The sequence below is a fragment of the Camellia sinensis genome, chromosome 8 (genome assembly GCF_055761805.1).
Source record: "Camellia sinensis isolate YWXY chromosome 8, ASM5576180v1, whole genome shotgun sequence".
NCBI classification, from domain to species: Eukaryota; Viridiplantae; Streptophyta; class Magnoliopsida; order Ericales; family Theaceae; genus Camellia; species Camellia sinensis.
Genome location: NC_138968.1, coordinates 4,233,703 through 4,250,151, shown reverse-complemented (window position 1 = coordinate 4,250,151; position 16,449 = coordinate 4,233,703). Strand labels below are relative to the sequence as shown.

Sequence of the window (16,449 nt, the reverse complement as noted above, 5' to 3'; positions counted from 1 at the left end):
CACTGTGCAGGAGAATCCGTATAGGTGTTCGAGTGTTCGAACCGTAACGCGCGAGAAATTGTAATTAAACGCCGTATTTACATATCTGCCACTGTGCAGGAGAATCCGTATAGGTGTTCGAGTGTTCGGAACGTAACGCGCGAGAAATTTTAAGTAAACGCCGTATTTACATGTCTGCCACTGTGCAGGAGAATCCGTATGGGTGTTGAATGTTCGAACCGTAACGCGGGAGAAATGGTAAGTAAACGCTGTATTTACATATCTGCCACTGTGCAGGAGAATCCGTATAGGTGTTCGAGTGTGCGAAACATAACGCGCGAGAAATTGTAAGTAAACGCCGTATTTACATATCTGCCACTGAGCAGGAGAATCCTTATAGGTGTTCGAGTGTTCGAAACGTAACGCGCGAGAAATTTTTAGTAAACGCCGTATTTACATATCTGCCACTGTGCAGGAGAATCCGTATAGGTGTTCGAGTGTTCAAGCCGTAACGCACGAGAAATTGTAAGTAAACGCCGTATTTACATATCTGCCACTATGCAGGAGAATCCGTATAGGTGTTCGAGTGTTCGAAATGTAACGCGCGAGAAATTGTAAGTAAACGCCGTATTTACATTTTTGCCACTGTGCAGGAGAATCCGTATAGGTGTTCGAGTGTTCGAAACGTAACGCGTGAGAAATTGTAATTAAACGCCGTATTTACATATCTGCCACTGTGCAGGAGAATCCGTGTAGGTGTTCGAGTGTTCATGCCGTAACGCACGAGAAATTGAACATAAACGCCGTATTTATATATCTGCCACTATGCAGGAGAATCCGTATAGTTGTTCGAGTGTTCGAAAGGTAACGCGCGAGAAATTGTAAGTAAACGCCGTATTTACATATCTGCCACTGTGCAGGAGAATCCGTATAGGTGTTCGAGTGTTCGGAACGTAACGCGCGAGAAATTTTAAGTAAACGCCGTATTTACATGTCTGCCACTGTGCAGGAGAATCCGTATGGGTGTTGAATGTTCGAACCGTAACGCGGGAGAAATGGTAAGTAAACGCTGTATTTACATATCTGCCACTGTGCAGGAGAATCCGTATAGGTGTTCGAGTGTGCGAAACATAACGCGCGAGAAATTGTAAGTAAACGCCGTATTTACATATCTGCCACTGAGCAGGAGAATCCTTATAGGTGTTCGAGTGTTCGAAACGTAACGCGCGAGAAATTTTTAGTAAACGCCGTATTTACATATCTGCCACTGTGCAGGAGAATCCGTATAGGTGTTCGAGTGTTCAAGCCGTAACGCACGAGAAATTGTAAGTAAACGCCGTATTTACATATCTGCCACTATGCAGGAGAATCCGTATAGGTGTTCGAGTGTTCGAAATGTAACGCGCGAGAAATTGTAAGTAAACGCCGTATTTACATTTTTGCCACTGTGCAGGAGAATCCGTATAGGTGTTCGAGTGTTCGAAACGTAACGCGTGAGAAATTGTAATTAAACGCCGTATTTACATATCTGCCACTGTGCAGGAGAATCCGTGTAGGTGTTCGAGTGTTCATGCCGTAACGCACGAGAAATTGAACATAAACGCCGTATTTATATATCTGCCACTATGCAGGAGAATCCGTATAGTTGTTCGAGTGTTCGAAAGGTAACGCGCGAGAAATTGTAAGTAAACGCCGTATTTACATATCTGCCACTGTGCAGGAGAATCCGTATAGGTGTTCGAGTGTTCGGAACGTAACGCGCGAGAAATTTTAAGTAAACGCCGTATTTACATGTCTTCCACTGTGCAGGAGAATCCGTATGGGTGTTGAATGTTCGAACCGTAACGCGGGAGAAATGGTAAGTAAACGCCGTATTTACATATCTGCCACTGTGCAGGAGAATCCGTATAGGTGTTCGAGTGTTCGAAACGTAACGCGTGAGAAATTGTAATTAAACGCCGTATTTACATATCTGCCACTGTGCAGGAGAATCCGTATAGGTGTTCGAGTGTACAAGCCGTAACGCACGAGAAATTGTAAGTAAACGCCGTATTTACATATCTGCCACTGTGCAGGAGAATCCGTATAGGTGTTCGAGTGTTCGAACCGTAACGCGCGAGAAATTGTAATTAAACGCCGTATTTACATATCTGCCACTGTGCAGGAGAATCCGTATAGGTGTTCGAGTGTTCGGAACGTAACGCGCGAGAAATTTTAAGTAAACGCCGTATTTACATGTCTGCCACTGTGCAGGAGAATCCGTATGGGTGTTGAATGTTCGAACCGTAACGCGGGAGAAATGGTAAGTAAACGCTGTATTTACATATCTGCCACTGTGCAGGAGAATCCGTATAGGTGTTCGAGTGTGCGAAACATAACGCGCGAGAAATTGTAAGTAAACGCCGTATTTACATATCTGCCACTGAGCAGGAGAATCCTTATAGGTGTTCGAGTGTTCGGAACGTAACGCGCGAGAAATTGTAAGTAAACGCCGTATTTACATTTTTGCCACTGTGCAGGAGAATCCGTATAGGTGTTCGAGTGTTCGAAACGTAACGCGTGAGAAATTGTAAGTAAACGCCGTATTTACATATCTGCCACTGTGCAGGAGAATCCGTATAGGTGTTCGAGTGTTCGAAACGTAACGCGTGAGAAATTGTAATTAAACGCCGTATTTACATATCTGCCACTGTGCAGGAGAATCCGTATAGTTGTTCGAGTGTTCAAGCCGTAACGCACGAGAAATTGTAAGTAAACGCCGTATTTACATATCTGCCACTATGTAGGAGAATCCGTTTAGGTGTTCGAGTGTTCGAAATGTAACGCGCGAGAAATTGTATGTAAACGCCGTATTTACATATCTGCCACTGTGCAAGAGAATCCGTATAGGTGTTCGAGTGTTCGAAACGTAACGTGCGAGAAATTGTAAGTAAACGCCGTATTTACATATCTGCCACTGTGCAGGAGAATCCGTATAGGTGTTCGAGTGTTCGAACCGTAACGCGCGAGAAATTGTAAGTAAACGCCGTATTTACATATCTGCCACTGTGCAGGAGAATCCGTATAGGTGTTCGAGTGTTCGAAACATAACGCGCGACAAATTGTAAGTAAACGCCGTATTTACATATCTGCCACTATGCAGGAGAATCCGTGTAGGTGTTCGAGTGTTCGAAATGTAACGCGCGAGAAATTGTAAGTAAACGCCGTATTTACATATCTGCCACTGTGCAGGAGAATCCGTATAGGTGTTCGAGTGTTCGAAACGTAACGCGCGAGAAATTGTAAGTAAACACCGTATTTACGTATCTGCCACTGTGCAGGAGAATCCGTATAGGTGTTCGAGTGTGCGAAACATAACGCGCGAGAAATTGTAAGTAAACGCCGTATTTACATATCTGCCACTGAGCAGGAGAATCCTTATCGGTGTTCGAGTGTTCGAAACGTAACGCGCGAGAAATTTTAAGTAAACGCCGTATTTACATATCTGCCACTGTGCAGGAGAATGCGTATGGGTGTTCGAATGTTCGAACCGTAACGCGGGAGAAATTATAAGTAAACGCCGTATTTACATATCTGCCACTGTGCAGGACAATCCGTATAGGTGTTCGAGTGTTCGAACCGTAACGCGTGAGAAATTGTAAGTAAATGCCGTATTTACATATCTGCCACTGTGCAGGAGAATCCGTATAGGTGTTCGAGTGTTCGAAACATAACGCGCGAGAAATTGTAAGTAAACGCCGTATTTACATATCTGCCACTGTGCAGGAGAATCCGTATACGTGTTCGAGTGTTCGAACCGTAACGCGGGAGAAATTGTAAGTAAACGCCGTATTTACATATCTGCCACTGTGCAGGAGAATCCGTATAGGTGTTCGAGTGTTCGAACCGTAACGCGCGAGAAATTGTAATTAAACGCCGTATTTACATATCTGCCACTGTGCAGGAGAATCCGTATAGGTGTTCGAGTGTTCGGAACGTAACGCGCGAGAAATTTTAAGTAAACGCCGTATTTACATGTCTGCCACTGTGCAGGAGAATCCGTATGGGTGTTGAATGTTCGAACCGTAACGCGGGAGAAATGGTAAGTAAACGTCGTATTTACATATCTGCCACTGTGCAGGAGAATCCGTATAGGTGTTCGAGTGTGCGAAACATAACGCGCGAGAAATTGTAAGTAAACGCCGTATTTACATATCTGCCACTGAGCAGGAGAATCCTTATAGGTGTTCGAGTGTTCGAAACGTAACGCGCGAGAAATTTTTAGTAAACGCCGTATTTACATATCTGCCACTGTGCAGGAGAATCCGTATAGGTGTTCGAGTGTTCAAGCCGTAACGCACGAGAAATTGTAAGTAAACGCCGTATTTACATATCTGCCACTATGCAGGAGAATCCGTATAGGTGTTCGAGTGTTCGAAATGTAACGCGCGAGAAATTGTAAGTAAACGCCGTATTTACATTTTTGCCACTGTGCAGGAGAATCCGTATAGGTGTTCGAGTGTTCGAAACGTAACGCGTGAGAAATTGTAATTAAACGCCGTATTTACATATCTGCCACTGTGCAGGAGAATCCGTGTAGGTGTTCGAGTGTTCATGCCGTAACGCACGAGAAATTGAACATAAACGCCGTATTTATATATCTGCCACTATGCAGGAGAATCCGTATAGTTGTTCGAGTGTTCGAAAGGTAACGCGCGAGAAATTGTAAGTAAACGCCGTATTTACATATCTGCCACTGTGAAGGAGAATCCGTATAGGTGTTCGAGTGTTCGAAACGTAACGCGCGAGAAATTGTAAGTAAACGCCGTATTTACATATCTGCCACTGTGCAGGAGAATCCGTATAGGTGTTCGAGTGTTCGAACCGTAACGCGCGAGAAATTGTAAGTAAACGCCGTATTTACATATCTGCCACTGTGCAGGAGAATCCGTATAGGTGTTCGAGTGTTCGAAACATAACGCGCGAGAAATTGTAAGTAAACGCCGTATTTACATATCTGCCACTGTGCAGGAGAATCCGTATACGTGTTCGAGTGTTCGAACCGTAACGCGGGAGAAATTGTAAGTAAACGCCGTATTTACATATCTGCCACTGTGCAGGAGAATCCGTATAGGTGTTCGAGTGTTCGAACCGTAACGCGCGAGAAATTGTAATTAAACGCCGTATTTACATATCTGCCACTGTGCAGGAGAATCCGTATAGGTGTTCGAGTGTTCGGAACGTAACGCGCGAGAAATTTTAAGTAAACGCCGTATTTACATGTCTGCCACTGTGCAGGAGAATCCGTATGGGTGTTGAATGTTCGAACCGTAACGCGGGAGAAATGGTAAGTAAACGCCGTATTTACATATCTGCCACTGTGCAGGAGAATCCGTATAGGTGTTCGAGTGTGCGAAACATAACGCGCGAGAAATTGTAAGTAAACGCCGTATTTACATATCTGCCACTGAGCAGGAGAATCCTTATAGGTGTTCGAGTGTTCGAAACGTAACGCGCGAAAAATTTTTAGTAAACGCCGTATTTACATATCTGCCACTGTGCAGGAGAATGTGTATGGGTGTTCGAATGTTCGAACCGTAACGCGGGAGAAATTATAAGTAAACGCCGTATTTACATATCTGCCACTGTGCAGGAGAATCCGTATAGGTGTTCGAGTGTTCGAACCGTAACGCGCGAGAAATTGTAAGTAAACGCCGTATTTACATATCTGCCACTGTGCAGGAGAATCCGTATAGGTGTTCGAGTGTTCGAAACGTAACGCGTGAGAAATTGTAATTAAACGCCGTATTTACATATCTGCCACTGTGCAGGAGAATCCGTATAGGTGTTCGAGTGTTCAAGCCGTAACGCACGAGAAATTGTAAGTAAACGCCGTATTTACATATCTGCCACTATGCAGGAGAATCCGTATAGGTGTTCGAGTGTTCGAAATGTAACGCGCGAGAAATTGTAAGTAAACGCCGTATTTACATATCTGCCACTGTGCAGGAGAATCCGTATAGGTGTTCGAGTGTTTGAAACGTAACGCGCGAGAAATTGTAAGTAAACGCCGTATTTACATATCTGCCACTGTGCAGGAGAATCCGTATAGGTGTTCGAGTGTTCGAACCGTAACGCACGAAAAATTGTAAGTAAACGCCGTATTTACGTATCTGCCACTGTGCAGGAGAATCCGTATAGGTGTTCGAGTGTTCGAAACATAACGCGCGAGAAATTGTAAGTAAACGCCGTATTTACATATCTGCCACTGTGCAGGAGAATCCGTATACGTGTTCGAGTGTTCGAACCGTAACGCGGGAGAAATTGTAAGTAAACGCCGTATTTACATATCTGCCACTGTGCAGGAGAATCCGTATAGGTGTTCGAGTGTTCGAACCGTAAGGCGCGAGAAATTGTAATTAAACGCCGTATTTACATATCTGCCACTGTGCAGGAGAATCCGTATAGGTGTTCGAGTGTTCGAAACGTAACGCGCGAGAAATTGTAAGTAAACGCCGTATTTACATATCTGCCACTGTGCAGGAGAATCCGTATAGGTGTTCGAGTGTTCGAACCGTAACGCGCGAGAAATTGTAAGTAAACGCCGTATTTACATATCTGCCACTGTCACTACAACAAAAAATGCCTTTAGTGACAGATTGGTTTTGTCTCCAAACATCAAAATTTCGTCACTAAAGTGATCTGTGACGAAAAAAATTTGTCACCACGTTCGTGGCCTATACGTCGTCACAAAAAGTACCTGGTGACGAAAAACAATTTCGTCACCTATTTTTCATTTTTGGCGACGAAATGTTTCGTCTCCAAATGTTGAATTTTTCGTCCTCTAAAACACCAATTTCGTCACCAAAACTAAATAATATTTTATTTTAATTATTTTTTGCGACGAAATATTTCGTCACCAAATATATTTTAGTGACGAAAGTTTCCCTCACCAATGATATGATTTAAGGTAACAAAAAAATTTCGTCACTAAAATGAGCAAAAAAAAAAATTATTCAATGACAAAACATTGCCACCAAATATTTCAATTTAGCGACGAAATATACGAAATTATTTGTTTCGTACTATATCATTAGTGACCATTATTCGTCATGTTTTTTGAAAACTAATAGCGACATTTTTTATTTCGTCACTAATAAAAATTAAAAATTTTGAAAATGGAGACACTATTTTCTTCCGAAATTTTTTCTTTTCAGTAACAATTCCCTACGCATTTCAATAACCTGTTCAATAAAATATCTATTACAAATCAATACAAAAATCTGCTCATTTTCATAAACATCACAATCGAATTTTAGCACTATCCACAAAAATATAATATGAACTGCATGTGGATTATAAACATGTCTCCTAATATCCACAAAAAACGTCTATTAATATCTACAAAAATATAATATCAACCGTATGCAGATTACCAAACACATCTCCTAGTATCCAACAAAAAACATGTCTACTAATATTAACAAAAATAAAATATCAAGGGCGGATTAAACACGTCCATATTCTACCATCGGCCCTCCAAATTAACAAACACGTCCATATCAAATCTCGAATCTGCAAAAAAATGAAACACAAAAAAAAAAAAATGTTAGTTAGACAATTATTATCTTATCCATAACATATATAATTTAACATGTATTTTTGGACTTAGTTTTCAAACCAGGAGTCCCGTGCTAGTTCTGTAAGTTTTCACAACTCACATTAGTCCATCCCGAGGTGTTTGAGGTGTTTCCCGGGCCGTCTCGTGGCTGTTGCACGATTTTGGCCCCCGAAGGCCTATTTTCAAGCTTAAGTGTGACAAAGTGCATTTTTGGACTTAGTTTTCAAACCGGGAGTCCCGTGCTAATTCCGTAAGTTTCCACAACTCACATTGGTCCGTCCCGAGGTGTTTGAGATATTTCCCGGGCCGTCTCGTGGCTGTTGCACGATTTTGACCTCCGAAGGCCTATTTTCAAGCTTAAGTGTGGAAAAGTGCATTTTTGGACTTAGTTTTCAAACCGGGAGTCCCGTGCTAGTTCCGTAAGTTTCCACAACTCACATTGGTCCTTCCCGAGGTGTTTGAGGTGTTTCCCGGGCCGTCTCGTGGCTGTTGCACGATTTTGGCTCCCGAAGGCCTATTTTCAAGCTTTAGTGTGAAAAAATGCATTTTCGGACTTAGTTTCAAACCGGGAGTCCCGTGCTAGTTCCGTAAGTTTCCACAACTCACATTGGTCCATGCCGAGGTGTTTGAGGTGTTTCCAGGGCCATCTCGTGGCTGTTGCACGATTTTGGCCCCCGAAGGCCTATTTTCAAGCTTAAGTGTGAAAAAGTGAATTTTTGGACTTAGTTTTCAAACCGAGAGTCCCGTGCTAGTTTCATAAGTTTCCACAACTCACATTTGTCCGTCCCGAGGTGTTTGAGATGTTTCCCGGGCCGTCTCGTGGCTGTTGCACAATTTTGGCCCCCGAAAGCCTATTTTTTGAAGCTTAAGTATGAAAAAGTGCATTTTTGGACTTAGTTTTCAAACTAGGAGTCCCGTACTAGTTCTGTAAGTTTCCACAACTCACATTGGTCCATCCCGAGGTGTTTGAGGTGTTTCCCAGGCCGTCTCGTGACTGTTGCACGATTTTGGCCCCCGAAGGCCCATTTTCAAGCTTAAGTGTTAGAAAAGTGCATTTTTTAACTTAGTTTTCAAACCGAGAGTCCCATGCTACTTCTGTAAGTTTTCACAATTTACATTGGTCCCTCCTGAGGTGTTGGAAGTGTTCCCCACGCCTTCTCGTGACTGTTACACGATTTTGGCCCCCTGATAGCCTATTTTCAATCTTAAGTGTGAGAAAAGTGCATTTTTTGAGTTAGTTTTCAAACCAGGAGCCCCGTGCTAGTTCTATAAGTTTCCGCAACTTACATTTGTCTCTCCCGAGGTGTTTGAGATGTTCCTCAGTCCTCCTAATGACTATTACACTATTTTAGCCCCTGATGGCCTATTTTCAAGCTTAAGTGTGAAAAGAGTGCCTTTTTCAACTTAGTTTTTAAACCGGAAGTCCCGTGCTACCAATTGATCTCTTTCAAGCATTTAAATTGATACTCACATCACTAATTGAACTCACAAATAAAGCTAAGCAGAGTTTACAAGAAAAACATTTGTTTCATAAGCTAAGAGAGAGGACATGCTGAATAAAAAGATAAGTGCAGTACATACCTACACAGCTCTTTGTCTCCTGTTGAACTTTATCAATAACCTAGAAAACCGATGAATAACAACGCATTAGGTCAATTCAAACATTTAAAAATGGATAACAATAAAATGGTGATAGCTAGAGTTAAGACTAAGAGGAGCACGCCAAAAAGATAATAAATTATGACAATCAAGCAAATGCCCAGAGTTCAGAAGCAATAGCAGCAACATGATAAGGATTAGATTGAACATCAATTTGGAGCTTTTCTAACTGAACTTTGCTTCAGCAACTCTAACTGAGGTATTACTATAGTGAGTCTTTTTAAAAGATTTAAGAACTGCTTTAAGAGATTTGAGCTTAGAGACAAGTTCGTACATAGGACTAAAAATTAAAAAAATTGAAAGGCATATGATCATGTTTTGCTTCAGGCCTAACCATAACAATTCCAGGACTGTGATCTGAAATACCAGGAGGAGCAAAAAATGTCTGTGACTCGGTCAAGATGCTAAGCCGAGCCTCATTGACCAAAATACGATCTAGCTTTGTAAACAGAATATGTCCATCACTATCCTTTGTTGTGGAAACCACAAGATGATAAAACTTAAGAATGATTAATTAAAGAATATGTCCATCACTATCCTTCTTTGAAAATGTTCAGCTTTTCAAGAACATACACCACTCATCTACGTCTTGTGCTCATATTTAACATTTTCTCTAAAATGTAAGACACTATCCCCAACCTCAAAAAGCCAAACAATGCACAGCACCACAAAAACACAATCGGGAAAAAAAGTGAAGTACAAAGAACAAATATTCCCTTGAACAAGACATCTGATTCTGCAAAGTTGAGCGTGAACAAAAAAAAAAGAAATCAATCGGCTTACCATAGACAGTGTCCGACGGAAGTATGTATACTTTTTATGAATACATGACATAAAACAGTGAATGGCAATGACAGTGTAATGTCCCATTTTTGCATTTGGACATAGCACCATTCTTTTAGTGCTGTACTCAAGTAGGTTGATATTGACAATACAAAAATCCATTCCAATAATGAACCAAAAAAAAAAAATACCCACACACTTCTCATTCTGCAGGCGTAGGCATATAGGGTGTTTTTATCTACAGTCACATGTGAGGGCTTTCTATGTACAACCATTGCAGAACAGCCTGGTGCAAAGAGAGACGCAAAAATAGATGCAAAGACACAAACTTCATACAGAGACAAGCACATGCACACACAACAAATATGCAATAAGAAAAATAAAACAAAATACCTGAAGGACACAAAGTCCTTCAAAACAATGAAAAGAGATGATGATAAACATAAGATTGGAACAAAACATAAAGGGGCTCATATCATCTAGAGTCTTCTCAAAAAAAAATAAAGTAGCACGCAACAATGTTCAGAAATAAACTAGATTAACCTTTATGATTTATACTCAATTCAACTTTTAATAGTTCATGGCGAACCTAAATGATGCAAAACCAATTTGTTGTTGATCAAAAAAATAAATAAATAAATAAATAAATACCTCAATGGAATCAGGATGTAATTGGCAATCATAAACTTTCACATGCTCTGCAATCAATTGAACTGCCTCCACAATAGCCTCACCACCATGCTTTCCCTCATTTATAAAAAGAGACTTTACAGTGGCACAACAGAGTTTCCTGTCACCAAAAACCATGCAATCTTATGTGGCAAAGATTTCATGCTGAGAATAAGTGCATCGTTTTTTTACTTTTTCATTAAATTATAATATAAGGGCGAAGAGGGAAAGTTAAAACGTTAGATCCAACAGCACTAAGGCACAATACAAGCACCACCTTCAAAAGGGCCTAACTTTTGAAGGGGTGATGACACTTTAAATACACATGGGAATCCTATACCGGTGTTGATGTGAAAGAATCAGACAATTTTTTTCACTATGTTATAATACAATGGGGAAGGGACAACAATGAACAATAACCTTTACTTTTTATATAATTAAAATAAAAAAAATAAAAAAGGAAAGTAGAAATCACAAGACATATTTTGCAGCATGTGAGAAAAAAATAATACCAAGTCAACTGTAGGTGTAGTTGAAGCGAGGTAATTTTGTTGGAGGAACCGCAAAGGCATTAAATCCTCACAAGCAATTATGGGGTTATGGCTACACTGGCAATATCAATGCATGCTTTGGAAGCTGTAATGTGGTTTCAACTAGCGTTATGGTAGATAAATACTGTAAGTTGGTGAGGAAAATCATGTGGACACGGGTAATAGAGTACCGTGGAATAAGGGGAGGTGATGGAAGTAAACCATTGATAACAATGATAGAAGCACACACAGTGTAAAGGTGGGGGTGGAAGTGGCAGAAGTTGCAAATGTTCATGAACATTTTGGTTCCAGAAGTTGAGATGTCTGATTGGGATCTTACCATCCACTATCACGCCTTTGAAGTGGAATCCTCTTACTTAGCTGAGAAAAAGGACAAATTTTGGTCCCATATCACATTCATACCCCATTTATTCCCACTCACCCCACCTCATAGGATACACCATATGAAGGGGGAAAAAAAAAAGAAAAAAGGCCAATTTCACCGCCATCATGAATGATCGAAATATCAAATTTGAGGACCATAATTTCAATAGTTGGAAGATGGTCCTACTGAAAACATACATGATCGGTATTCAAACCAGTGTCATAACTCTCATACACCCCAGCTTAAACCGAAGGCTAGTAAAGGTGCTAACGCACTAAAAGATGTTTAAAAAAAATGCTACACAGCATGTTTCCTCAATAACTGCCTGAAAATTTATGAAAATGGAAAATAAAGAATAAAGATATATCAAAACCTTACAACATCATCCGCAGAACTTATGTTCTTAATAACAGCAGCTAACAAGCTCTCACGATAGTTGAAGTGGGGAACTGAATCTAGCAAAGTACAGATACAACGAATAGCCACACGCTGAAATGAGGCCTGCTGTTCTAAGGCTATCAACCTCTGCAAGTATCCCTGCACATGTACAGACGGAAAAAACTTCAAAACAAGGAAGCAAATACCATAGCTAGAGTTCAAAGCTTAAATTAACATCAACACTCCATTTCCATTAGCCATTCACAAAGTGCCAAGCTGAACCTTGTATGTAGATAGGAGGGTGGATTCATAGTACTGCATTTTCTTAACAACCTTTGAAACAACCATTTCCTGCTCCTTCTCAGTGGGCAGCCTAATTCGATAGCTGTAACACACATTCAAAAAATAGCAAAAGACTTGAATGGTAATGAAAACAGAAAAAAAAATTAAAAATAAAAAATAAAAAAATAATAATAATAAGTTCATAGAACACTGCACACAGAGCACTATGGAAGGAAACTAAAATGTTTTACCCAGGTATAATGTCTTTGAAAACAGCCAATAAAGACTTTAGCCCAAGGACTGCTATAGCATGATCTCCATCTTTAGAGATTTGCAGCATTTCTTTAAAGGCAATTATCAACAAAGCATGAGATTTAATGACTTTAAAAAAATTATTTAGAATTTTACTCAAAAAATGTTCCGTTCAAGTATGTTAATATTAACTCGGTAGAGTACAGATTGTATATGTATATTAAGCAGAGCAGAACTAAGTTTGTGAAAATGACAATTGGAACTAGGAGGAATGTAATAAATGTGCGAGGGAGAGAGGCAGTGGTTATACTACTTCAAAGCAAAGATGCAACAGTGGTCAAACCAACCATTCAACTCTTATCAGTCACATCAAAAACCTACCCTGCTCGCTAAATCTCAGTCGATCTCCGCAATATCCATTATTACTATTTGTGTCCCCTGCCGATCAATTACAGAGACAGAGGTGATTTCTATGAAGTTTCTCTCAAACTCCTTAGACTCACAGTTTGTCTCTACTACAATTATTAAGTTCAACTTGTAATCAGTTCGATTGAATTCAAAATCTCATAACTTGAGTCAGCTTGACTCGAGTAAATTTGATAAGATTTTAAACCAAATTTGAAATGCCACTATTTGATTCAAATTTAACTCAGCTCATTTATTGTTGTAACAATTACCATGTGTGCATCATGGAGGAACACAAATTTATTCAACAACTCTTTCAATCACAAATTTTAATGATGAAATAATTTTGAGTTAGGCTTCTGTCCATTCCAAGAATGGACCGGAGATCAAACTCAATATTGAGTTTGTAAGTGAACAAAATTTAAACTTCTAAAGTATAGCGGACATAGCACAATTTGAGAGTTCAGACTAAACTCTCTAGTCCATACCCAGACATTTGTCGCCCAAGCCACCTTAGAGCAATAGGTTTCAATGTGATCACGGTTCGTCCATCCATAGCTAGAGTTTTCAGGTAATTGGATTGGGAGTGTCCACCCCTACGCTAGAAGGACAAAAAAATAAAAAGTTTCTATACTTGCATGATCCACTTGCTGATCAAGAAGTGAACTGTTGAATCTCCCTACATAATCAGAATAATTTTAGTTCCTAGTTGTGGACCAGTGAGTAGGTCAATGGTAAAATCAACACGTCATGAGCGCTGAAACCATGAAGAGTACATTTCACAAGTAACTGACAAATTCTTAATCACTTTACACCGTCCAAACTAAACCCCCCATCCCCCACAAAAACAAAAAAGAAACATGACAAAAAAAATTGCCAAAATTTATGGAAATTAAACATATTGTTGCGGAGTCAATATGGGTACACTGCACAAGTTTCCTATGCTTTTGAGGTCAACTAAACAACACAAAAACAGCACTTCGTTTATGCCTTCGTTTACAAACATCTCAACCTTGTACTACACTGTCTCAAATTACATACCGGCATGTCAACGATAATCAAAGGGCTACAAAAATATACATCCTCCGTCCCAAAATAATAGTCTCTTTTGGGAAATCTAACTTTTTTTGATAGTATAGTTATTGCACTTTAAAAAAATTGATTTTTCAAAATTATCATTTGATAGTATATTTTTTTGAGAAATATCAATTGTCATAATTGTACTTTTTATGTTATTAATGAATTTAAAAGAAGGGTAAAATAGGAAATTCGTATTACTTTTGTTCTTAATTTTTGAAAGGGGACTAATATTTTGGGATAATGAAAAATGGAATAAGGGACTAATATTTTGGGACGGAGGGAGTACTAAATTTCATAGCATACTGAATAATTCCAAACCAATTCCCAAAATGAGGTTCTACAGTAGCATCTGATCGATGTCTGAAAAGGGTCCAACGGGCAATCCTCCAATCACATTCTAAATTCTATGCCTTTGCTTAACAAGTGCTCTTTTTTATAATATGTAATTACCAATTACATATAGCAGGATCAAGGAATAAAATACCGAATAAAAGGATATATCACAACTTAAAAAATATGAATATAGATAAATTGGAGAAATTTATATAAATATTGAAACGTATCAATGTATCAAGGTCTTGAAAATAAGGATGTATCGTCAATATTGATGATATTTATAATAACAGTTTAGGATTTATTACTGTACCTCCTTTCGATTGAAAATGCCAACAGCAAGAGCAGCAGATGCATTTGTTTTAGTGAAAACCTCCGAGAAGTGTTCAAACTGCTCCTGCACCACTACTAGCGATCACAGGGATGTTCACAGCATCTGAGATCAGCTTTATAAGATCTTTATGGAATCCTTTCCCTTGATCTGAAAGGAATCAATTAAGCAATAACCTTAGAAATGAAAAACTAGTTTGTCAATGAAAATAATACAATTCAACTGATGGAACTAAAAAAAAATGACATCCTCAGGACATGAAGAGATGAGTCCAATGGTACTGGAAAATAACCCATCAATGATTCTATCGGTGGATCCAAAAGATGGCTTCATAAGATAATGAACTTCAAATAAAACCATGCTTTCAAAGGCAATTATCAACAAAGCATGAGATTTAAAGACTTTAAAATACCGTTAGATCCTTCAAGTTCAAAAATAGAACGAAATCTGGAAAAGGAAAGTAAATGACAAATAATTCAAGCATATCAACACTAACACAATGACTTTATAGGAAAGTAAACTTAAGAATGAGTTGATCCTAATAAAACCTCTAGAGCTCTGTACGAAAGAGTAACAATCTGTGGAACAAAAAAAATAACAGATGCAACAAACAGAAAAATTAAAGAGCATAAATGCATAGGGAATGAAACTGAGATTCATCCACCGGACAATTGACATGTACAAATTGATAAATCAGATTTTATAATTATCCAATCCTGCTGCTCAACAAAAATAAAATAAAAAAATAAACAAAACAATGAAGAAAAAATTAGCCATTGTGGCATTTTATCAAACACCTAGTAGACCCATAATCAGAAGCATGAGACTTTACTGTGTGTAGAATCACCAATAATTCATTCACTTCAGTGATTATATTGGGTAGAATATAAATATCATAATTAGAATACATAACATGCTAATCATTCTATTTTCTATATTTTTTCCCCAAATTAAAATCATTCAAGTTGTTCATAGAACCCTTTACAGTAGAGAAGTTTTGGAGATGTTAGAAGTAGTGAATGGAATCACTTTAATCTCAACTTAACAATGAATTCCATTTACGCAAACATGTCCGAAGACAGAGTGAGGGTAGAGAATGGGAAACCCAGAGACCTGAACAGAGAGAGGGGTAGAGAAAGAGAGAGAGACAACAAACTGACCTGGAACTCACGATGGTGCTGTAGCTTGATGTTGGTGCAGGATGAACTCACGGTGTGGAGGACGAACCGTCCTGACGATGGAGGATGAACTCACGGTGGTGGATGAACCGTCTTCACGGTGGAGTATGAACTCACGATGGTTCTCTGTTACAGCTTTGTGAAGGAACTATAGATAGATTAGGGCAAAGTTCTAATCAAGGAGATGAAAAGTTTTTTTGGGACTGAAATTTTGATATTATTCAATTTAGGCGCTAAATCAAAAAAAAATTTGGCGCTGTAATTTTGGGAGCATGTAAAGACATAGAAAAATATGAAAAAAAATAAAAATAAATCATAATTGGGTAGTAATGTGAAAGTATTCTCATTAAAAAATAAATTTAGGTATTTTATGAAATTTTTTAGTTACCAAATTTGTAATTTGTTGTAGTGAGAGAGAGAGATATAGAAGGAAAATTGATAAACACATACACACACAAAAAAAAAAAAAAAAATTAATAGTCTATTTTTTTTCATTACAATCCAATTTGTCAAAATTTTCCATCCAAAATTAGTGACAAAATAATTTCCTCACTAAAAGGTCTCAAAATATTAAAAATTATTAGTAACGGAAATATATTTCTCAC

The 16,449-nt window shown here is 39.0% G+C and overlaps 1 protein-coding gene across 2 annotated transcripts; it reads right to left on the bottom strand.

Moving 5' to 3' along the window:
• Window positions 1–7,192: 7,192 nt before the first annotated feature.
• Window positions 7,193–16,042, bottom strand: LOC145796791 (nucleolar complex-associated protein 3-like). 2 transcript variants are annotated; one of them, XM_082881932.1, is made up of 7 exons: window positions 15,827–16,042; window positions 14,649–14,816; window positions 12,266–12,368; window positions 11,979–12,142; window positions 10,673–10,811; window positions 9,161–9,200; window positions 7,193–7,533 (listed from the first exon to the last, which is right to left on the bottom strand). In XM_082881932.1, the coding sequence occupies exons 2-7, from the start codon at window positions 14,690–14,692 to the stop codon at window positions 7,484–7,486; spliced, it is 540 nt and encodes a 179-aa protein (XP_082738058.1). In that variant the 5' UTR covers window positions 14,693–14,816; window positions 15,827–16,042; the 3' UTR covers window positions 7,193–7,483. The 2 variants fall into 2 exon arrangements, with proteins under 2 accessions (XP_082738058.1, XP_082738057.1); XM_082881931.1 differs by lacking the exons at window positions 14,649–14,816; window positions 15,827–16,042 and adding an exon at window positions 12,517–12,631.
• Between the last annotated feature and the right edge of the window lie 407 nt (window positions 16,043–16,449).